Source organism: Borostomias antarcticus, assembly GCF_949987555.1.
Source record: "Borostomias antarcticus genome assembly, chromosome: 2".
In the NCBI taxonomy this organism is placed as follows: Eukaryota; Metazoa; Chordata; class Actinopteri; order Stomiiformes; family Stomiidae; genus Borostomias; species Borostomias antarcticus.
In genome coordinates, this window is record NC_140235.1 from 3129874 (window position 1) to 3155412 (window position 25539).

General features: G+C 44.3%; 1 protein-coding gene across 1 annotated transcript in view; it reads right to left on the reverse strand.

Moving 5' to 3' along the window:
* Positions 1-1852: 1852 nt before the first annotated feature.
* Positions 1853-25539, reverse strand: part of ryr2b (ryanodine receptor 2b (cardiac)) — a gene marked incomplete at both ends in the record, with an annotated part of 85591 nt that continues 61904 nt past the window's right edge. The window contains 16 exons of the mRNA XM_084461382.1: positions 1853-1948; positions 2096-2147; positions 2637-2737; positions 10828-10892; positions 11205-11361; positions 12759-12893; positions 13237-13383; positions 13497-13557; positions 14570-14706; positions 14907-14949; positions 15121-15251; positions 21640-21873; positions 22413-22499; positions 22993-23128; positions 23318-23364; positions 24130-25466. Of these exons, the coding sequence (XP_084317508.1) occupies positions 1853-1948; positions 2096-2147; positions 2637-2737; positions 10828-10892; positions 11205-11361; positions 12759-12893; positions 13237-13383; positions 13497-13557; positions 14570-14706; positions 14907-14949; positions 15121-15251; positions 21640-21873; positions 22413-22499; positions 22993-23128; positions 23318-23364; positions 24130-25466 (2966 nt within the window). The remainder of the gene's footprint in view (positions 1949-2095; positions 2148-2636; positions 2738-10827; positions 10893-11204; positions 11362-12758; positions 12894-13236; positions 13384-13496; positions 13558-14569; positions 14707-14906; positions 14950-15120; positions 15252-21639; positions 21874-22412; positions 22500-22992; positions 23129-23317; positions 23365-24129; positions 25467-25539) is intronic.

Genomic DNA, 25539 nt, shown 5'->3' on the forward strand with positions numbered 1-25539 from the left:
TTGCGTGTGCTTTACTAGGAAGGTCTGTGTGTCTGTAACATGGGGTGGTGCTATTCTACTGTAACATGAGACACATTAGCCACTATGGCTGCAGCTCTTTGGTGTACTGTCGGCCTATATTGTGATTTATGCTGCACTGGTGTGCTGTGTACTATCAGATAGCCAAGCTGCTGAACCACATCTCTCAATTAGCTTCAGTAAGGAGGGATGGTCACATATCTTACTGCTCTGTCCTCCAGTCTCTAGGGCAGTAGCAGTCTGCGTCTGGGTATGAAGGTCATTCTGTATGAGGCAGGCTACAATTGCCAGTCTACAATGAATCTACGATCAACTGGAGTAGTATGGACAACATGGTAGACTACTTTCATCATGAAAAATAATTGTTGACAATATGCCCGCCAACATTTCCTCAAAACATTGCCTGTGGATCACGGCCTGTATACCCAGACAGAGTCAGACTGTATACCCAGACAGAGTCAGACTGTATACCCAGACAGAGTCAGACTGTATACCCAGACAGAGTCAGACAGTATACCCAGACAGAGTCAGACAGTATACCCAGACAGAGTCAGACTGTATACCCAGACAGAGTCAGACTGTATACCCAGACAGAGTCAGACTGTATACCCAGACAGAGTCAGACAGTATACCCAGACAGAGTCAGACTGTATACCCAGACAGAGTCAGACAGACATAAGTGCATCTCCAGGTCCAGGAGTCTGGACGGTCATCCTGACTTCCAGCATAACTCAGCCACAGAAGGACTCAGCAAAACAGCCCTGTCTGCGAGGCGGACATCCATCTTGTCTGGGCTGGACCTTTGATCAGATCTGAATACAGTATGTTTTGGGAACGTGTGCTATTTATGTAACGCGATCACCAGAAGGCAGCTGAAGCATGCGCAACTGCTGTACCTTCTGTTTGGGAAAGAGACTGCAGGTCCGAGGTGGGGTGTCCATGAGGGCGGCCATGATGGATTTCCAGTCACATCGACAGGGGATTCATTGGATGAGATGGGGGGGTGGGGGATTTGTCTGGCCATACAGCAAGGGCAGGACATTTCCGCGGTCACAGTGAAGGGTTCTGCCCCGAGCCCCCAGGAACATGGAGTTATGCCTCAGACTGGAGAAGCAGAGTGATACTGAGTTGAGAGGACGACCAGAGAAGAGAGAAGCATATATACCAGATACTTCTTCTTCTCAGGGCCGAGGGGCTATCCTTTTACCACCCCGAGCCTGGGTGAGGGGTCATCCGGGCTATATATACACCAGATACTGTAGCAGACCACTGGGAGAAGCCTAGCTGCAGCCAGGGATACAGACAGAACTTTTGGATACACTGCTAGCTCAGAGGCAGTGGATGTGCTGTAATACTATCAATGAAGTCAAATCCAATTCAATTTGAACTTTTCACGTCTTTATTTCAAGAGTGGAGTGGAGGAATATTGGCACATAATATATAAACAACCAGTCCGAATGCTGAACATTGCAAAGTTGAACTTGCTGACATCCTTCTGGGTGTGCAGAAATGAGCTAAGGCTCTGTGTAGCGTTTCAACACACCTACTGACTTGTGTAGACAGTATATTAGCTACACTCGCTCTGAATTAAACATTTTCTTAAAAACAAATTCAAACATTAGCGGTGCAGTGAGACGGATGAATGGGTGAAAAAAATCAAGTCAACACAAGCATAACGTCTCTCATGGCGTGGTCCAGCGCAGGACAGCGTTCAGTATTCAAGGTGAGTTTTATAAATGGAAGGCATATTGATCCGGGTAGCGTCGGTATGATGGCCTTCAGCACAACGGATCAGCGCAGCGGATTAATAATTCAGACGCCTCTGTGCCGTCCCTCAGGTGAGCTGATCCTCGTACTGCTTCCGAAAACAGTCGCCTACGGGGAAGAATTCCCAGCAGCGCCTCTGATACATCTTCCACACGAAGGATTCCTGGCGAGGACGGGAGGTCAGGGACGCGTTAGCGTGATACTCGATTAGGCATCCATTACAAAAGAGATTGTATTTGCGAGAGAAGAATAACGAATGCGGCCGAGCTATGTGGTTTGGGAGATGAAACGAGGGGGCGGTTGAGATTACCTGACCCGTGTGTTCCGTCTCGTCCTTGTTAATGAGATACATCACAAAGAATCTGACAGGGAGAGGCGGTTGGAGAGAGAAAGAAACCAACGCCGCATTAAACCGAGCAGCAGACATGCTTTACAGTCAAGACGTGATACTTTTCCTGCGATAATCTCTTTGAAAGTACCACAAATCCATGCAAATGTCAATGCATTATGATGTAGTCCAATCTGATAGAGAGATAGATAGAGAGATAGATTGAGAGAGAGATAGAGAGATAGAGATAGAGAGAGAGAGCGAGATGGAGATGGACAGACAGACAGACAGACAGACAGACAGACAGACAGACAGACAGACAGACAGACAGACAGACAGACAGACAGACAGATAGACAGACAGATAGACAGATAGATAGATACTGTAGATAGATAGAGAGAGAGAGAGAGAGAGAGAGAGAGAGAGAGAGAGAGAGAGAGAGAGAGAGAGAGAGAGAGAGAGAGAGAGAGAGAGAAAGGCTCTAATTTGAATATATGTTTTACTATGTATGTGTATTACTCACAGGTAGTTGGCCAGGTTGTGCTCCTGCAGAGTGTGGGTCTCAAACCCATGAGGGATGGTGTCCAGGTAGTCGTTTCCAATCCCACAGATGAAACACTTGGTCTACAGGAGGGAAACAGGGTCCACCATACAGTACAGACATGGCACAGTGTAGGGTCATTATCCCAGACCCATATCTGTGCAGTTAACATATTTATGATGATGCCCTATTAACTTAAAAACATACGTTCATCTGACTTAATTTCTGGTGCTCTGTTGACATTACCCATTTTGACTGAGTTCGTTCTACTTTTATGGTGAAATTGTTCATAAATGCATTTGAAATTAGTTTACTGAATTTAGTTGTGTGTGCTCCTGCTAAAATTATTCTCACAATCAAGTTCCTTTGCATAATTTTCCTAAAGAAAATACTTTCCTCCATTTTCCTCTATTTAACAGTGTAGACTCACAAGACAAGATAGTGCTCAGACTGTGCTAGGGATAATGAACGCCATTTAAAAGTGATTATTTGCTTTTCCCCAAACTGACTCAAGAGTCATTAAGCAGAATACATTATGTGAATAGTGTGTGTGTGTGTGTGTGAGTGTGTGCGTGCGTGCGTGTGTGTGCGTGCGTGCATGCGTGCGTATGTGCTCACACGTGTGTGTGGAAGATAAGCAAAAGCTGCTTCCATTCCAAACATACGGTACACTGGATCCAAGACATGCCTTCTCAGAATAACCCAGACTCAAGGTTGTTCCTATTAAATCAGCCGTCCCAATATGGTGCTTAAGAAAAACTTGGAGCAATTATCTCCCTCTCATTATGAAGGTGAGAGAAGGCTGTCCCCTGCCGATAGCTCCATTTACTCTGGCCTTGCTCGAACGCAAGACTACACACTCTGAATTCATCTATCAGGCTCAGACTCAACTGTCTTCATGCATTTGTCTTTGTTGTCATTTAATTAATATTTAATTATTATTTTTTGCCATATTTTGAATCAAATTAGATTTTTGTTTTTTTGGGTGAGGTTTTCAAATAAGCCCTTTCGGGTTTCTCGCCTCGCCTGCACACATCTCAACTTATATCAAATTGTTGTTATTTTATATGAATATTTGTGCAAAATAAACTATAAACTATTTGCACTCCGTGGGAGCTATATACTAATGCACAGTGACGTATGGCCGACCATGTAGGAAACTTCCCTGTAACTATTTGTGCACTCTCCTGTTAGTCATGTCTCTCTTATGAAGTATTTAGCCCATGTTTACTGCTCTGTATATGTTCTTAGCCAATAGACAAACATTTTCCAGGAGCTTGCTCGATCGTCTCATCGAGAGAGGTCGGGGAAGAATTTTTACACCTCACTTTTCTGGCCCCCGGGTGAAACTGTGTGAAACTGTGTGATTTACAGGATCTGTAATTAATTAATCTAATTAATCACAGTTAATCGCATACATCACCTTTTGCTGGGAAAAGCACCCAAATGATGATATTTCAATTAAAAGACATTATATATAGACATTTATAGACATAAATTACATTATTAATATTATATTATTGTGGCAGATGAGTAAAACATTGAATATACATACCATACAAATGGTGGCTTTAGAAGTCAATATATATTGTTTTATTAAATTATCACTTGAAATACAGTATCTTGTCATGTATAAGGTTATCAATCAGAGCAACATATTGAGCTCACGCCAATACATCTGTGGATTTTCGAAACTATTGTGCCTCTTGATGGCAGCTTGTAGCTGTAGTGGAGGATGTCATTTGCAACACTTCCATTAAGCCTTTAGCCTCTATTTTGTTTAATCCTACGCTGCCGCTAATGCAGACTCACTAGTAAGGGTGTTGACATTCTTACGAGGCACGGCCGGCAACATTTGGGGTAATTGTGTGACTGAGGACGCTGGCGAAGCCCCGGCGAAACCCCAGCGCATTTGTAACAGAGGCCGGGTTAAGCAGATTGAATACAAGAGGGCGTGGTGGGGATTTGGTTTCATAATGGCCAATCACAACACATGTTTTCCCTCCCTTTAATTACCAGTGGGTTTGTAGTGTTAAGCTAAATTGCGTTGCTTTCAGCCCTCCTTCATCTGAAATAGCTCTCCTTTGTTTACTGTTATTACAGTATAGGCAACTTAACACCAGGGGTAAGTTCGATAGTTCAATCTCAACACGTTCTGCACAGTGGATAACATCACTCCAGCTCTGAGGTACTTACACTGGCTTCCTGTCTGTCAAATAATTGACTTTAAAATACTGCTGTTGGTTTATAAACCCACCCTCGAGGAGAAAGGCGTCGCTGGCTCTGCCCACTCCCTGTTTGCATCCTATCTGACGGCCGCTCCTACCAGGTGACATGGAGAGTTGTTTTAAATGTCATTTTTTTGCATTTAATTTTATATGACCTTTTGTGTTTCTTGCACTTTGTCTTGATGCTTTTAATGTCTCATGTAAAGCACTTTGAATTGCCTTGTGGCTGAAATGTGCTATACAAATAAACTTTGTAAACGTTTCCTCAAAACTTTGTGAAACGGTGTGCGAAGTGCTTTGAGGTAGGTTTTCTCTCGGTTGGTGGGTGTGTCAGAGGTGTTACCCAATCAGCAGACTGATATATAAGCCCCGCCCTATCTTCTCAGCTGCCATAGGTGCTACTGTACGCTTGCGTAACACACAGGGGGCTCAACACCCCACTGTTTCTGTTTCAATAAATGTTTCGCAACGTTTTGGTGAACTCACCCCAGCTGACACCTTTACAGAGTTATACCTTTACTGATGATTTGCCCATTGGTATATACTGCATATTGTGATTATTGGCACAGCTCCGAATGCGTCTTGGCCAATCCCAATGCGCGGTCGGAACTAGCTGTTGTATAATATAGAATTGGCAATGTCCTCATGACAGTTTTGCATGGGCCAGAAGTGCTTCCCCCCAAAAAAGAACCCACCCGATCCAAAGGTTCTCTCAATCACTGATCTGGCCCTAGAAGAAATAAGGAGCATGATAACGCCGGAAACCAGGACTAGCCCTCAGGATTCCTGCTACCTTTTTTCACTGTTATTTCTTGTTAGCCTTTACCATGGGCCATCACAAGCTGATAACCAGCACCCCCAACTCAGTCCCGCTCGCTCTCAGCGGGCCAAAAAAAACATGACAACTAAAGAGTCGACACGTTCCTAGTGAAATTATGTAAATGCAAATATTAAGGTACTACAATGGCATTCATACTGTGTCTTGCAAGTATGACATTTGGCAGAGAATATCTTGACACATTGGCGGAAGCAGGAAAATAAGATTATGGGGGTGAAGCAACTATTTTAAGATATCATCTACAAAACTCCAAAAAAGATAAGAAAAAGCACTGTCCGCCTGACAAAGTCTCATCAAAATGATTATTTTTCTGCACTTCATGGTGAATATATATGCCTCACTAGTGTATATAAAATGTCCCTAGTTCATACGCTTCAATTTGAGCCCAAGATGACCTTTCTATCTCAAAGGTTACCTAGCTGTGGCTGAAAGTCTTCACTATATACAGTACAGTACCTAGAATCTGAGAAAACATACTGTACAGTATGTATCATTTCTCACACACACACACACACACACACACACACACACACACGTGAGGACACTGGAAGTGGCTTCACACTGCTGAGACTCAAATCTCTGCTTTTAATGCATCTCATTATATCTATGGAGACTTAATGCAGAGCCAAGTTATTCTCCACAGGACAGTCTATGTGAGGCGAGACCAGTGCTAAGAGAACTATGTTTGACACGTTTCAATTCTGGATTCTGCTAGTAGAGTGAACGTGTGTGTAACACATACACACACACACGCCCACACACACACACACACACACGCTCTTTGCTGTATTGGGAAATTATGGTACACTTATGACCTGGCCAACGCCTGTGGTTTCATCCCGCACAAGCTGGTCCAGACAACCATGGCCCAACCTCATGTGTCGGGCCAAGTGGCAGATCTCATCTATTACTAGATGACTACTATGAACAGTTCAGTATGAGTGTCGGAGTTGGGTCAGTAACATCTGAGAGGCACAGACTGGAGGCTGGGATCATCACAGCTTGTTCAGGAAAAGGTTTCGGGCTACAAGCCCTTCTTCAGACCAAAAGAAGGAGGGCTTGTAGCCCGAAACGTCACCTCGGTGTTAATTAAATATTCCTGGGAGCACATTTCTGGTGTGCAGACTCTATTTTTCCTGATCAGTTGGTTTTTCTGTCTAGCACCCAGTTTTAAACATTTTGGATGTGCGTGCCTTTGTCCATTTTCTAGGATGAGGTTCAAGCCCAAAAAAATTCGAGGTCACAGGTGTTGAGGAAGGGCCAAGTCATGGACAGTTTCCGCTTCGGCATCAAAGGGCCACCAATCCCAACTGTCACTGAGAAGCCTGTGAAGAGCCTTGGCAAGGTGTTCAACCACAGCCTGAAGTCCTTCCAGCTTCCTACCTCAGGAGTTGGCGGGGGTTTCCCATGAGCCTCAGCAGCATCACCTTCTATGGAAATAACAGGAAGCTCGAACTGTCCCTGAAGCCCCTGGAGCTAGAGCTCTGATACAGTGGTTCAACATGGCAGCCGATGACAAGAAAATAACCTGTACATTCTTATCCCTTTTAACAGAGCATTGCTGGGAATCAGCAGGAGGGTCCATCAACCTCCACAGCAAAGCTTCACACCGTGAGTGTTAACAGACTTCCCACATGCACACACACACACACACACACACACGCACACACACACACACACAAACACACACACACACGCATGCCTACAGTATATATATACACACAGACATACAAAGGAATACACACCTGAGCATGACTTTGGCATCTGTTGCACTAAACGTACTCATTAAGTACTGTGTATCTGTATAGTGTATTGTTTTTATACTTATTATTGCCCATTTGCACGTTTTGTGTATAGTGTCTGATACAGTTTATGATTATATATCTCCTATTTTATCTATTCTTTGTTATCCTATTGTTTAAAAAACTGTTCGTATTCATCTTATTGTATCTTACTGTTTTTAGAACAATGACTTGAGCACCCTCCCTTCATTTGCATGTGACAAAAAAAGATACCTTGACCTTTATCAGTAAATTACAGGTTCTGCATGTGTAAATGTCAGGTTAGTTCTGCATGCAGTGTAGAATGTAAAGTCATCCTTATGCTGTCCCAGGTACCAGTGAAGGGGTTGTACCGGAGACAGGCCATAAAGCAGCTGGTTAAAATGGACATGCGAGACAAGAACCGATATGGAAATGGTGAACTTGATGCGCAAGATCAGATAGGCTGATCTAGAATTCAGAACACTGGAACACCAGTTAGTTGGGTGCTGGTCACAGGGGAATTGGAATTATGTTAATTGTTGGAACAAATTAGACGAAATGAGATGAATAAATCAAATGAGATTAAATGAATTGCAAATGTCTTATTTATTTATTTTTGACTGTGGGGGGGGCGGTGCTTTATCTTGGCTTCGCCTCTGGACACAATTGATAATCCTACAAAGAGCAACGAAACATGTGTTAGTCATCGTATCGTATCAAGTGGGTAAAATCATCATATCCAACCCGCGCCCCATATGCTAGGTGGTACCTTAATCAGAAAAGTGAGTCTGGCGAATGTTGTCTCGGACAGCTCTTCCATCCTGGACATCTACGCGGTGGATGGGAGGGTCATCCTCAGGTCCTATTAGTATGCCAGGGCGTTGCTCTCCTCTAATAGTGCCGATATTATGGATAACAACACATGCCACAATAATGTCACATGCCCTCTATGGGGTTACCCTGAGCCTACGTAGGCTTTCAGCAGGCCTATGGTCATCTCCACCTGGTCTCCTGTCCTGCAGTGGGCCACCTTGAAGCGCTGATGGGGGCCTGGCTCAGGGTCCATCAGAGAGGGCTGGGATGGGTACCTTCTGTCACCCAGCAGGTGGCCTTTAAACTCTTCAAACTGTTTGAATTGGTTTCTTCCCAAAGAACCCAATACGAAAAAGATGCAGAAGAACAGATGCTCTTCAGTCCTGTCCCTGATTAGGACCTGGACTGAGCACTTGGACTTGGGCGCCGGGCGCCACTGACCAGGCTGCCCACTGCTCCTGGCTGCCCCTGGAGGAGGACGGCTTGGATGGGAAAATGCAAGACAAATTCCACCGGCGACCCCCAAAGTTGCATGTATGTGCGTGTGTGTGTGTGTGTGTGTGTGTTTTGTGCTGTGTCGCCTCTCACCTGTGTGTGTTTGCCACTGTGTGGTGGGTTAAAGACCCCCTCGGGTTCTGTAATTATTATGTACTAGTGACTAGTCTACCAGTCCTCTTAGTCTACCAGTCCTCTATGTACTAGTGACTAGTCTACCAGTCCTCTATGTACTAGTGACTATTCTACCAGTTGTCTATGTACTAGTGACTAGTCTACCAGTCCTCTATGTACTAGTGACTATTCTACCAGTTGTCTATGTACTAGTGACTAGTCTACCAGTTCTCTATGTACTAGTGACTAGTCTACCAGTCCTCTATGTACTAGTGACTAGACTACCAGTTCTCTATGTACTAGTGACTAGTCTACCAGTCCTCTATGTACTAGTGACTAGTCTACCAGTTCTCTATGTACTAGTGACTAGTCTACCAGTTCTCTATGTACTAGTGACTAGTCTACCAGTCCTCTATGTACTAGTGAGTAGTCTACCAGTCCTCTATGTACTAGTAACTAGTCTACCAGTTCTACTAGTGGCCACTAGTGGAAGCCATGGAAGTCATGCTGGAACAGAAAAGGGCCTTCCCCAGACTGTTCCCACAAAATGGGAAGCATAGTATTGTCCAAAATGTCTTGCTAAGCATTAACATTTTGGACAATTCTATGCTTCCAGCTTTGTGGGAACAGTTTGGGGGAAAGCCCTTTTCTGTTCCAGCATGACTGGGCCCCAGCATGACTTCCATGGCTGTTATAGCCGGGATTGCAACTAGGCCTGTTTCATTCACGTTCATCATACAGAAGACCTTATGCAAACAAATTCTTATTTCACAGACTGAATGGTAAAGATGGATGGCCTGTTAGCTTCAGGCTGCGGTTCAATAGTTTTGATGCTTAATCGATTACAGCTTGCAAGCTACGCATGCATTATCTGAGCGGGTGCTTCACATATATTCACACAACATTGTCATGTCACGTTCATGTGCGCAGTGCGGATCGATAACATCGCCAGAGTGCACAGGGCACCAGCATTTGTGTTTAGAGGTCATTATTTGACAACAGCCCTGCACAGCACTAAAGACGAGGTGTGAAAAAGATGGAAATACAGTCATTTCTATGGAGAGTTGGGAGAATATATGCCAGCTACAATGGATTTTAACAGGGTCGAATACATGGCGAGAGTTTGGGTGGAAAAATTTTGAGATTTTTTGTTACACCAATTCAGAAACGACATCAGAACAAGGGTGATGCTTGTTGAAGACTGTGGGGCTACTGGAGCCAATCATTTCCACCGCTTTTGGGACAGCCAGGTTATTAGAGCTTATTGGGAAGAGCTCCATGAACATATAAATATGTTATATTGATATATTCAGACTCTTTACAACCGCCTCTCCTCACTCCCTGAGGAAAGGTGGAAAGGAGGACAATTGCTGGACAAATAATTTATCATGGTCCAAGGACAGTCTGAAATGTGGTGGAAGTTGTATGCTGTGGAAATTGTTACCTTTTGCTTTTTCAATAAATAAATAAAATAAAAAAAACTGCACAGCGCCGAGGTTTTCAATTCATTTCAATAGTCACACCCCAACCCACTGTCACGCAAGCGTCTTCTTTGCGCACCACAAAATTGACCAACTCTGCCTGGGAGAGAAATATTGAGTTTGCGATAGACGAACCTAGCAATTCGCCAGCGCCAGGGCCTAACGCAACCTAGCGCCCGCACAAAAATAGGGCCCTTTTGTCTTCTACCATAACATTTGACCTGCAGTCCATAGTAATTCATTTTGCAACCGAGTTTGTCGATCTGTTTGAGGTAGACAGCCTACTCATTCTGTGCTGCCTGCTCTCTGTAGCCTACGGGGTCCGCTGGGCAAAATCGATTCATTTGTTTGTTTTTTTAGATAATTAATTGACCTAATTAACATGTTAAATTGACAGCGTTAGTGTGTGTGTGTGTTTTCAGCATGTTTCTCCTCTCTCACCTCCATGTCCTCTTTCACCTGCTCCTGCTGGTCACGAAGCTCCCCAAAGGCATCGATGATCAAGCCTGCGGGGAGACAGGGATGTCTGAGTCACAGCTGTGTGTGTGCGCTTGAGTGACAAGAGAACACAATGCTCACACAGGCAGATGAGATATGTGTCTGCATAGAGTTTGCTCAACTTGCATTCTCAATCCCATAAAATATTAATTCTAGCTCACTCATACTTCACCTGGTTTAGGTATACGAGTGTGTGTGTGTGTGCGTGCGTGCGCGTGTGTGTGCGCAAGTGTGTGTGTGCGTGCTCGCTGTGTGTGTGTGTGTGTATTGGTGTGTGTGCGTGCTCGCTGTGTGTGTGTCACCAAAACAAACTCCCTCACCCTGTATGATAGCCAGGAGGATGACGATGACGAAGAAGAAGAAGGTGATGTCGAAGATAATCCTGACCACCTCAAAGTCGTCCCCGGCCGGATCCTGGATCTCGTCCCCGATGCCCCCGCCTGCTCTCACGCCCACGTACATGTGGAACATGTAACACTGGGAAAGACCCAGTTCCATTAACACTGGGAAAGACCCAGTTCCATTAACACTGGGAAAGACCCAGACCTAGTTACATTAACACTGGGAAAGTTCCAGTTACATTAACACTGGGAAAGACCCAGTTCCATTAACACTGGGAAAGACCCAGTTCCATTAACACTGGGAAAGACCCAGTTACATTAACACTAGGAAAGACCCAGTTACATTAACACTGGGAAAGACCCAGTTCCATTAACACTGGGAAAGACCAAGTTACATTAACACTGGGAAAGACCCAGTTCCATTAACACTGGGAAAGACCCAGTTACATTAACACTGGGAAAGACCCAGTTCCATTAACACTGGGAAAGACCAAGTTACATTAACACTGGGAAAGATCCAGTTCCATTAACACTGGGAAAGACCCAGTTCCATTAACACTGGGAAAGACCCAGTTCCATTAACACTGGGAAAGACCCAGTTCCATTAACACTGGGAAAGACACAGTTCCATTAACACTGGGAAAGACCCAGTTCCATTAACACTGGGAAAGACCCAGTTACATTAACACTGGGAAAGAACCAGTTCCATTAATACTGGGTAAGACACAGTTACATTTAACACTGCTGGAAGGAGCAAGTCACAAGCCATGTTTCCATCCACTTGTCAATCGAATTGTGTGAGGATCGCTAAAAATATGAATGCGAATAAAGCCGGTGAACGTGCGTTTCCATCTAGAGCTTTAAATCGGATAAAGCATTTATCACAAAAGACTTTTATCGAACAAGAGAAAATCCGATGAGATCGACAGTACAAACTTTTTGTCGATTTTCATGACTTTTAATCGAATATTTCCATAAGGCATTTTTTAATTCGATATAACTTAATTCGCATAAGACGTGTGGATGGAAACATGGCTACAGGCTCACCTGTACTATAACTGTCATTATACTGTTGTCATTAGGAGTCCTTTACATACAGTATGATAACTCCACTAAACCTGAGCTTGCTATTTGTCAACACACACAAGGAAGTAACACACACACTATGTATATAAGCACAAACATATACAGTAAATAGTGTCGTATAAAAAGTATTTTAAAATGATTATACAAGCCAAACAATACAACTCGTATCTCTGTTCTGCTGAGTGACAGTGAAATCCCTCAGAAGAGAGCCAGTGTGTTAATGCTAATGGCGTGAACTCATCCATAGAAAGACGGAGGCGCCGTGTCTCAATCCACCTGTCCATCACCCCACGCAGGGGAATTAAGAGCAAGCTATTTTCTTTTCTCCAGCAATAGGCGTCTGTCAGTCTTGCCAAGCCTTGCCGGTCTAACTGTGAAGAGCTGCGCAGCATGTGTGTGCGTGTGTGTGTGTGTGTGTGTGTGTGTGTGTGCGCGCGTCCGACTCACAGTGAGCATGTCGTCGCACTTCATGTCGAGAGTTTCTCCGTCTTCGCCCTTGTTGTAAAACTTCCGGAAGAAGTTGAAGGCCACCACGGTGTAGAGATACACTACCACAGCAAGCAGGCCCACCGTCAGGACCAGCTGGGGTGCACACACACACACGCACACACACACACACACACACCCACGCACACATGCACGCACACACGCGCGCGCACGCACAAACAAACGCGCACACACACACAGATCATTAGCATGCAAGCTAAAACACGCAGGTATTAGTATATTACACTATTATATATTATTATATAGTATATTATAGTCAGACATCAAACATTTCAAAACAGAGAGACAGACACACAGATATGCACACACACACACACACACACACACACAAAGACAGACAGACAGACCCCCCCCCACACACACACACACACACACACACACACACACAGGAGAGCAGCTGTCCAGTATGGCCCTGTACCTGTTTGCCATTGTGAGTAACAGAGGAGAGGATGGTACGGAGGGTCTTGAAGCCCATGGCGATGTCCAGCAGGTGAGCGGCGAAGAAGAAGTTATTATAGTGGCCCAGAATGGACATGGTCATATACCAGGCCAGGTACAGGAACGACTGGGAACACACACACACACACACGCACGCCACACACACACAAACCCGATAAAACAGCGTTATATACGGGATTATATGGGAATTGTGCAGATGTTTAAGAGCGGTTGACTTACATTGTCTGTGAACACAACTCCAAGTTTCCAGATCTGATACTTGGCATCAATAGAATTTAATCTGAAACAATAACAGAGTACAGTTATCAGAACGCCTGTAGTTTGACCTGGGAATTACTGCCCCCTTCTGACAGAGAACCGCCCTCTGTTCTAAAAGTTCCACCACAGAACGTCTGGTCCTGCATACGGGGTTCTAGATCTCTCCTTTGCCCCAGCTGGCCTCCTTATCAAATGATACACGCACGCACATGCACACACACACACACACACACACACACGCGCACACACACACACGCACACACAGTCACTCACACACACACACACACACACACACACAGCCACTCACACACGCAGGCACATGCACACACACACACACACACACACACACACACGCACACACACACATACGCACACACACAGTCACTCACACACACACACACACACGCACACACACACACACACACACAGTCACTCACACACACACAAACACGACAACAACATCAGAGCAGTTGAGCGCAGCGTCAATGTAATTCACTCAGGCAGCCTTTCAAAACCGCACTGGCAATAGCTGCCGTATTGTTGGGGTCATTCAAAGGCTAAACAATACAAGTATTCTCCCGAGTGGAAACCTGACTCTGACCATGATTGAGTGCGGGACTCAAGAACCCGAACTCAAAAGTGTGTTTGTATTGTATATAGATGTTTTGGTCTCTTTCTTATCTCCTATCCATCCCTTAGGGTTGTGTCTGTGTCTTTGCCTTTTATGATCTTGTTGTATTTTTAGTCTAAGTCTGTTCTTTTTTTCTCCTTGTTTTGTGGTTATTTGTATGTTTTATAGTATTTGTGTTTAAGTTTTTTCTTTTTGGATGACTTATGGCTTTGTTTTTTTGTTGTTGTAATGATAATCTATGCACTGTACTGATGATTATTTATTATATTGTATTTTTATGTGGACCCAAGGAAGACTGGCTGGTTGCCATGGCACCAGCTAATAGGGCTCCTTAATAAAACTATAAAACTATAAACTATAAAAGTCAACGATAGGACCGTACACTATGACCTCACACACTCACAGAGCGGTCCATGTGTTGTCCCTCCTGGGCCTCCGTCTCTCCTGCTCCTGGGAGCTGAAGTCCAGGGCGGCCCTGTCCAACCCCAGCAGCTCGCCGATGCGCTCGCCGCCGTAAAACACGCCGTATTTATCCATCACCTGACAGGGAGGGGAGAGAGACAGACGACAAGCGCCGGTGAACTCCGAAAGCCTCGAGTTATTGAGGATGTGTAATTGCTTTGGCTATTAGACAGTCCATTAGGCTCCATTTTGTTGTGAGCTTGTTTTGTGTTAATTATGTACTGCCTGTTGTGTATCAGTGGACTGGTAAGTGATGGTTCTGTGAAGAATGTACCTACCTTCCTTTTCACAAATTTATCCCAGTAATTACTGGGAAACGATCTGAAACAAGTGCATAAAAGGATATGATTGCATGTTTATAAAATTTAAATGGGATCCACAATAAAAATGAGAACTGTATGCTAGGCAAACTGGGAGAAAGGAAAACGGTAAACACTTTCAACATTAACAACAACAATAACAACAACACTGAGGGGACTGTTCAGAACATACGGCGTGTCGATGACTAGGCGATCCCACTGGCCTTTGATGTCTTCCTCAGGGGGCTGTTTGGTGACGTAGAGGCCGTCAAACTCTAACCTCCTCGCGACCTCCTTCTCATGCTTGAAGATGACCAGCGGGACCTGGCAGCCAATCACCAAACAGCAGAGGGACAGAGGTAAATGGTAGATGGACTGCACTTATATAGCAATTATAGCTTATATAGCACTGGACTTATATAGCACTTTTATCCTAAGCGCTTTACAATGGCCTCTCATTCACCCATGCATTCACACACCAATGGCGGCAGCATGCAAGGTGCTAGCCAGCTCATTGGGAGCAATTTGGGGTTCAGTGTCTTGCTCAAGGACACTTCGACAGGACAGGACAGGAGCAGTCGGGATTCGAACCACCGACCCTATGATCATTGGATGACCGGCTCTACGACTGAGCCACAGCCGCCCAGAGGTGCAGGATATCGTTGGTCACCCTTAACACCGATCTTTTCACTCCATGAAAATGCAGAATTCACATAAATTTGCTATGCATACGTTTTGTCCCTAGTAGGGGTCTTAAACTCAAACTGGCTTGGGGCCACTGCTGGTATCGTCAATTCATAGGAGGGCCACTTCAATGTCAACTTCAAATACTACTACATTACTACATTACTACATTACTACTACTATAAGAAAGTGCAATATTTCTGAAAATGTCATTTTTCATTTCCATAACTAGACTCATGTCAGTCTAAATGTTGCGAGACTATTCCATAACTAACATTTTCATCATACAAATTCAAACCGGTTTCTATACATTTTAATATATTTTAACAGTTAGTGCAAATCTTTTTCCTTACTTTTATTTTATCTTGAATAGCCTACTTTATTCTGTTTTAGCTGCAAGATGCATCACTACTGTAAGCCTGCCCTGGACCTGTACTCGCATTTATTAAAGTTCAAGTTTGTTTCCATTTCTTGCCAGACACTTGAATACATCTGTAGGCTTCTACTCTATTTCTTGCCAGACACTTATCTTGAAAGATTGCTGAGCCGTTAGCCCTCTCAGCTGTGTGGCTCGTTTATCCCTCTCGTCTCCCTATGACTCACGCTGTTCTCCATGTTTAGTAATGAATAGCTCTTGACATTATATTCCTTTAGAACGGCGACTTTGTTCTTGCATACCAGGCAGGTAGCATTTCAATTGAACTCCACAAAAAAATACTGCAGTGTCCATCTTTCTTGAAACTGTCTGTGTTCTTAACGTTAGTGAACCATGAAAACAGCCTCTCGGTGGCGAGCTGCATTCCGTTCATAGTTCACAGTCGCGTGCGGATTGATTGCACCTGTTACTGTATGCAGCATTACCGTTTATAGGCCTTCCTGCCGGCGCCGTGTACAAGACATTATTTTGCGGGCCGGATTACAGTACATTATATTTCTGACATCATGTCACTCTCCTGTTTGGAGATGAGACCGCCTCCCAGCTGTTTCAGAAATGGGATGTGCTCTTCAAGCCATGCATCATCAAAGAGGCGTCACAGCTCACTTCCACACCAGAGTTGCAGCGCTTGGTGCAGTCAGCAGAAAGTCCCCCAGGAAGTGACCTTGATGATGCAACAAGTAAGTTGTATTTATTTAGCTTGTTGTTAACCATCGAACAGAACCAAAAACATCACCTGCCCCCAGATTTAATACCTCTGTTCTATCTATTCTTGTGACTCTTGTCCTCAGCTTAAGACCCAGAAATGGCCTCCCTGTTGTTGCTGTTGCATCTCCTTCCACCACCACCAGGGGGACCGAAGTCTCCAAAAGTCTCTGCCTCTGATGCATTTGAGAGACTTTTATTCTTTCACAAGGTAATATTTATTATTTGGGATGACTGTTTAAATAATCACTTCTAATCTTTGCAAATCCAGAATGACGAGTGGATTGGTTAAACTCACTCCGCTTTGCCAAGGGAGCCAGCTCTCTTGGCACAGTTGGTAGAGTAGCTTGACCATTGACATGTCCGTGTCTGCATGCGTGTCTGACTCTGCCCCTGGGCAAGGCCTTTACAAGGGTTACAGCTGCACATTATTCTTGTCTAATGTTCATTTTCCTTATGTCAACCCTAGTCATGCTGCAGTTTGGACGAGCACCTCCAGAACCAGCCTGGTCGGCAGCCGTACCTCCTTGCGGTTGGGCGTCAGAAGAGCAAGATTGACTGCTTCTACATCGCCATGGATAAGCACCTCATCCCATGCCAGGCAAACCGCTCGCTCGGGGCATTTGATGAACTTTTCAAAGTTCACTTTGTGTTTAACGTGTCTTACGATGCTGCCCTTGTTAGCTTCTACACATTCTTGCAGACAACGGTGTACAACATAGATGTGGGAAAAATGAAGGAGACACCCAGAGTCAGGGAGCTGAGAGCCAGATTCCTTAACCAATATGTGCTTGCATCCTTTGACTAGACAATGCTGATTTGTTTCCTGTGTCAGAATGTGTATCCCAGCAGTCAGCAGTTGATTTCACATTTAAGAGTCCAACATGGTTACTATCCTGGACCAAAGTTCAAATTATTTTGCGCTCAGCAAGGCTGTAGGCATCAGTTTCTAACATATGCAGGTTTTCGGAAGCACCTTAATGGAGTTCATAGCAATGTACAGCAAATGTCTCAAACTTTATCTGTTGCGGGTTCCAGTGAGCCAGCTGGAATGTCATCTCAGGCAGATGTTCTGATGGACGAAATAAATCCCCCAAGTCAGTGTAGCTCTTCCAGTCTTGATTCAGACTCAGGAATTAGTAAGGATCCAACCAAAGACATGTGTGCATCAATCGTGGCCAAATTACAGGGGAGTGGGATTTCCAACAGTTTGGTATCCTCCATTGTAGGGGATTTGGAGGAACTAACAAGCGAGCTTCGCTCACAAGCAAAGCAGACAGTTATATCCATTTTGCCTGCAACTGACCTCAATATACCTGCAATAAATGCATCTTTAGGCAAATTTGAAAACCCATTCACAGATTTGAATACAGAATGGAAACGAAATAAATATTTCAGCCAAAAGTGGTCAGTTGTAGAGCCAGTACAAATAACTCTGGGAGTGAGATATGACAGCAGACATAATAAGAAAACTGGTACTTATGATCAGCTGCCTGTGAAGGACACTTTCATATATGTGCCAATAAAAGAAACACTAGAGTTTATGTGCAAAAATCCAGACATTTGTGTTTTACTCAAGAGAGAGTGTAGATCGGAGCCTGACACTTACACCGACTTCTGTGATGGCAGTTATTTTAAAACCCACCCATTGTTTACAGCTAAAAGAGACACATTACAAATTCAGTTATCTATGATGATTTTGAAACGGCAAATCCCCTTGGCTCGAAACGTGGAATTCACAAAATAGGCGCTCTGTATTTTATTTTAAGAAATTTCCCCCCAAAATTTAATTCGGTTTTGATGAACATTCATTTGGTATCACTTTTTCATGTACAAGATCTCCAGAAGTATGGCTTTGATGTTATATTGGAACCATTGATAAATGACATTAAAAGTCTAGAGAGCCATGGTATACGTCTTCCATTTTCTGATGAGCAAGTATACGGTACAATCGCTCAGATCACAGGAGATAATCTAGGGATGCACAGTATTCTTGGTTTTAATGAGTCATTCAGTGGCCATTATTTTTGTCGCCTTTGTTTACTTGAGAAGAGTGATACTCAAACAGTATACAGTGAGGATGATCCTAAAGTGATCCTTCGTGGAAAAGATGTGTTTGAAATGCATTGCCAGTCTCTCCAGGAAAACCCCCAACTGAAGTCAGTCTATGGTTTGAAAAGATACTCTACACTTAATTCATTGACATATTTCCATGTGAGTAGTAACTATTCATTTGATATAATGCATGATCTTCTTGAGGGCGTGGCTCAGTACGAGATTAAGTTGCTTTTTGGATATCTCACAGAACACTTTCTATCAGAACAGGACTTGCTTTCTAGGATTTATTCTTTTGATTATGGATTTTTGGAACGAAAAAACCGCCCGACAAAGATTATCTTGGAGAGTGCTGGCAATGGCATTGGTTTGAATTCTATTCATTCAGACACTGTGTCTAGTGAAAAACATTCCATTGTTGTTTGGTGACATTATTCCTGCAGGAAACAAACACTGGACTTTGCTACTGTTGTTACTTCAGATAATGAACATTGTTTTCTCACCTTCTCTCACTAGTGGTATGACAACATATTTAAAGCATTTGATTGCAGAGCACCACACACTGTTCAAGTACCTGTATCCACACAGAAGCTTAATACCCAAGCATCACTTTATGATTCATTACCCGTCGTCTATTAGAAAGATTGGCCCGTTGTTACATATGTGGTGCATGAGGTTTGAGGCCAAACATAAGGTATTTAAAGATTACTTCAAAAATTTCAAAAACATAACCAAATCTCTGGCGAAAAAGCATCAGATGGCCATTGCCTATCACTGGGAAACGTTCAACCTCAAACAGAAAGAGTATGGGCCAATTAAACCCTTTTCCCTCAGAGGTGAAAATGTTGTCGTCAATGAACATTTTGAGATGATGTCCTCAAAAGAGCTTTTCTCTTCTACTTGGGTTAAAGTTGATGGTGTTGAGTATAAAGCTGGACTTGTAATTTGCAGTGCAATGGAGAAAGACATGCCTGTCTTTGGTCAAATAAGTGAAATACTTTTAGTTGAAGAGCATGTTTATTTTTTTATGAACAAGTTATTCAAAGAGAACTTTGACGAGCATCATCATGCATTCAGAGTATCACGAAGTGAGGAAAATTGTATAGTTGCATTGGCTGAACTCAAATTTTATACACCGTTCGTTTGATGTTCAGAGCTCATACAGTGTGTCCGATGTGAGTTTGTATGTTATACCATCATTTACAATGTTTTGAGTGAATGAGTGAAAGACTCTTGACTGACTGCATTTTGAGAAGCCTGAATAAATTCAGTTAAACTCAGAGCAGTGTTGTGTCTAATCCTTTAACTCTGGTAAAGAGTAAATCATAACTCAGAGCAGTGTTATGTGTCTAATCCTGCAGTGTTATTTTAACTCTGGTAAAGAGTAAATCATAACTCAGAGCAGTGTTATGTGTCTAATCCTGTAGTGTTATTTTAACTCTGGTAAAGAGTAAATCATAACTCAGAGCAGTGTTATGTGTCTAATCCTGTAGTGTTATTTTAACTCTGGTAAAGAGTAAATCATAACTCAGAGCAGTGTTATGTGTCTACTCCTGTAGTGTTATTTTAACTCTTACCCTGTAGTGTTATTTTAACTCTGGTAAAGAGTCAAACCTTTAACTCAGAGACACTGGCACTTTAACTCTGGTAAAGGGTGAAAGAAGGAACTCTTGACATGGTGTTAAATGTTTAACTATTTTGAAAGTGTTGATTTGACTCAGGTGAGTGTGGAGCTATATAAACCCTGAAAAAGTGTTGAAATTGACTCTGTAAGAGTTAATTCAACACTGGACTTTTTGCTGTGCACAAGTCAGTCTAAATGTTGCGAGACTATTCCATAACTAACATTTTCATCATACAAATTCAAACCGGTTTCTATACATTTTAATATATTTTAACAGTTAGTGCAAATCTTTTTCCTTACTTTTATTTTATCTTGAATAGCCTACTTTATTCTGTTTTAGCTGCAAGATGCATCACTACTGTAAGCCTGCCCTGGACCTGTACTCGCATTTATTAAAGTTCAAGTTTGTTTCCATTTCTTGCCAGACACTTGAATACATCTGTAGGCTTCTACTCTATTTCTTGCCAGACACTTATCTTGAAAGATTGCTGAGCCGTTAGCCCTCTCAGCTGTGTGGCTCGTTTATCCCTCTCGTCTCCCTATGACTCACGCTGTTCTCCATGTTTAGTAATGAATAGCTCTTGACATTATATTCCTTTAGAACGGCGACTTTGTTCTTGCATACCAGGCAGGTAGCATTTCAATTGAACTCCACAAAAAAATACTGCAGTGTCCATCTTTCTTGAAACTGTCTGTGTTCTTAACGTTAGTGAACCATGAAAACAGCCTCTCGGTGGCGAGCTGCATTCCGTTCATAGTTCACAGTCGCGTGCGGATTGATTGCACCTGTTACTGTATGCAGCATTACCGTTTATAGGCCTTCCTGCCGGCGCCGTGTACAAGACATTATTTTGCGGGCCGGATTACAGTACATTATATTTCTGACATCATGTCCCGGGCCGGATGAAGGGGTGGGGCGGGCCGGAAATGGCCCGCGGGCCGGGAGTTTGAGACCCCTGGTCTACAGAGTAACAGGTCTATGGACTATTGCTTTGTTCACAACGGGCGCAGCGAGAAAATTCGCACCGCCCAGTTCACCCAATCTCGCCGCGGGATCAATGGGTTGCCAGGATCCTGGGTTCGGTGATTTGCGTCGTCCGTGCCGCCCGCCGCCCAGTTCGCGCAAATTTTATTGACTTTCTATGTAAACTCGCCACGCTGTAGGAAAAAATTGCGCCCGGTGTGAACACAGCATATGACTTCTATACCTTGAGGCAGTAGTAGCCGATGATGCAGCAGAAGGATATGAGCGTGTGCGTGACGGACAGGAAACGGAGAGAAGGCTCCATGTAGCCGCTGCTCTCCTCCAGGACGAAGTGGAGATCACATGACGATCCGTCACCATCGACCACAGGGTCTCCTTCTTCGTCCCGGTTCACCTGGCCGTTATATAATTCCGATACGTTCTCCTCTTCCTCACTTCCAGCAGAGGAAGACGACACCTAGGACACAGGAGGAGTGAGGCGAGATAGGACTGTGAAAAAGGAGGCGACGATGGGACAGATACCATGTACATTTGAGTCGAGCCTGCCTCCTGGTAATCCAACTGTTGCTATTTTAGTCTCTTTTTAATTTATTTTGGAATTTGCTGCACTGTTATTTTGTATCTGAGCCCTTGTACTTATTTGTATTTGCACTTTTGTACTACTTTTTATGTTCTGTGTAGTTTTGTTTTTTTGCTTTATGTTTTTACCTGTGAAGCACTTTGGTTTAGCCACAGCTGTTGTAACTGTGCTGTACAAATAAAGGGGACTTGACTTGACTACATGTAGCAACAATGAGACAAATACAACAGGTACTGTTCACTGTAGCAACAGTGAATCAGAAAGATGAGACAGACCACTGTAACGCTCAACAAACCAAAAGCTTAATAGTTAATATAAACCTGAATTTCTGCTGTTTGAGTCAAGACACAAACCAAAGTTAATTTGGGAAGGTTTATACATGAGATAGGTCTGCAGGCGATCTAATACACACTCACCTTGTAGAAGAGGAGTATGAAGTTGATTGCAAAAGCAACAAATAAGGCCAGCATCCGCATATTGTAGAAATTCCTCGCAAAGTAATTCTGAAAATGAGACATGTTTATTTTAGAGCACAGAGGACTATGCTTGAGTGTGTGTGTGTGTGTGTGTGTGTGTGTGTGTGTATGTGTGTGGATTTGTTTATGCCTGTGTGTGTGTGTGTATGTGTGTGTGTGTGTGTGTGTGTGTGTGTGTGGATTTGTTTATGTGTGTGTGTGTGTGTGTGCGTGTGTGTCTGTGTATGTGTGTATTTGTGTGTGTGTGTGTGTGTGTGAGAGAGTGTGTGGGTGTGTATGTATGTGTGTGTGTGTGTGTGTGTATGTGTGTGAAGGTGTGTGTGTGTGTGTGTGTGTGTATGTGTGTGTGTGTGTGTGTGTGTGTGTGAGAGAGAGTGTGTGGGTGTGTGTGTACTGTATGTGTGCGTGTGTGTGTGTGTGTGTATGTGTGTGTGTGTATGTGTGTGTGTGTGTGTGTGTATGTGTGTGTGTGTGTGTGTGTGTGTGTGTGTGTGTGTGTGTGTGTGACTGAGTAGCATACCAGCAGTCTCTTCTGATGAGCTGTTATCATATCCCAGAATGCTGATTGCTGTGGCTCAGGTTCCTCAGGTTTTGCTGAGCTTCTTCTGGCTTTTCGGTTGGCCTTGGCCTCCTCGTTCTTCTCCAAGTCCTTTCCTCTGAAAAAACACACTTTTCTTTTAGACTCCCATCCTGTAACTCGAGGTCACACTAAACACGTACCTCACATGCTTTTCAACATTTCCATTTTCAACTGACAAAAGTAAATTCTCTCTTCAGCATTGTACAGAACTTTCAGTTATGCGAGTTGTGCTACCAGGTTTGAGTTGAAATGCAGAGAAACTTACTTTTTCTCATCTCTCTCTTCATTGTCTCCCTTATGGGGGGCTTGAGCCTGCAACCATTAAAATACCAGAATTCAACATCAACAGAACTTACAACCTTGGCCTAAGTCTCGCAAACACATGGATACGTACAGAAACGTTAGTGTTTGTGAAAAGCTTGGGAAAAAATGTGCCAACAGGTATTCAATTAAACTGAGTAAAAGCATAAAGGAGAATGTTCGTTTTTGACAACCTGGACCTTATTTACGGCATATTATAAGACGTTTCACTCACGAGATAACTTTGGTGTAATTCGGAGGCCTGTAGAAGAAATTTAAAATCCAGCGCGAGACAAGTATATCCATGTAATGGCGGCAGACGGGGCACTGAGAATGCAGCTTCTAAAAAAATATTTTCTGCCGCGAAACAGTTGTTTTCATCAATCTGTCTTAATGAATCGCTAGTTGTGCTTACATAGAGCATAGGCCTGTTGTGGTTTTTCACATGCCTCTGTAATATGATCTTTAGAAACGTCTTTAGAAACGAAATAGCTTCCTCACTTGCTCCAGCACGCATGCGCACAGCGCGCAAGCGTTGCTCCAGCACGCTGTGCGCATGTGTGCTGGAGCAAGTGAAGAAGCTATTTCGTTTCTAAAGACGTTTCTAAATTTCTTCTACAGACCTCCGAATTACACCAAAGTTATCTCGGTGAGTGAAACGTCTTATAATATGCCGTAAATAAGGTACAGGTTGTCAAAAACAAGCATTCTCCGTTAACAAAACAGACTCACTATGGCACTACTCAGTACAATCGAAGCACATAATCAGAGCATCACCTGATATAACCTAGAAGCCTCAGGGGTGTCCCGTTGTCCAATGGCGGCGCTGGAGAGGTCCGTCAGACTGGCGGTTAGGTCAAGGGTCGTTAGTCTGTATTGACCTCCCTGCTTCCTCACGTGCAGACCAAACATGTCTGCCAGGACATTCTCATTCCTATGGGAGACCCCCGCCGCCTGACCCACGTCCCTCAGCTCCTCCTGGGAGGAGAAGATGGCCGTGTGTCGCCTCTGGCCGTCCCCCCCTGACCCCCCCGCCATGACCTCATCCAGCGTGGGCTCAAGGATGCCGCCCAGCACATCAACCAGCCTCATCTTCTTCGCCCCCTCGATAACACCCCCGTTAATGAACACAGTGTAGAGGACGTAGAGGAGGCCGCGGGTCAGACTCCACACGCCTCGGGCCAGACCCACGACCGTGACCCTGAGGAGGAACGCCAGGGCGGTGACCAGGTCCTTCAGAGTCCACCTCTTCATCTGCTTCTTCAGGTTCTTCACCGACAGCAGAGAAAGAAGGATGATCAGTCCGTACGGTAGAGCAGAGATGATGAACCATGCAGTGGAGCAGGAGAGGAGCCCAGGTTTGGAGCTCCGTTCCTCTCCTCCCCCCTGATCCATGTCTTCCTTCCTCTTCTCCTCCCCCTCTTTGCTCCCCGGTCGCTCCCCCGTGTCCGAGCCCGATATCTGCGCGGCCAGCTGCATCTCAAATATGGTGTCCTCGCAGAAGTTGACGAACATCTCCATCTTCTCCTTCTCTACTCCCTTGTTCACCACGTCGAAGATGAACTGCCGCTTGGACTCCTTCACCTGGGGCTTCTCCCACTGGGTACGGCTGGACTCGCTGATCTCGAAATAGACCCTCTCGATGCGTTTGCCGCTGCCTAGTATCTCGATGCGGCCCAGGTAGGGCTGGAAGTAGCTGAGAACGCACTCGGCCAGCTCCAGGAAGGTGCCCAGGCGGGAGTCGTGAGGCATGTGCTCCGACAGGTTGGTGAGGAGAACAGCGATGTTGAAGCCGATGTCTTTGGCCGGCTCGTGGAAGCGATCCACGAAGGCCTCGTAATCCAGGAGCTCGCTTTCATCCGTCTCCGTGCAGGAGAGGAGGAAGTGGGTCTCGGGTTGAGAGAAACGTTTGCAGCCCTCCATGGCCCTCTGGAAGTCTTTCTTGGAGATGCGGCCTTTGCCGTCGGGGTCGTACTCCTTGAAGGCATCGGAGAACGTGAGGTCTTTGAGTTTGAGGAACATGTCGAAGAACTTGAGGATCATCTCAACATTGCTTGATGATTCCACCAGCATGTCCACCATCTGTTTGCCGATAGTTCCACTTACCACATTACCTGGGGAGCAAATGAATGAATGAATGAAATTCATTAATTCATGTATAAACGAATGAAATAACCCATCCAGGGG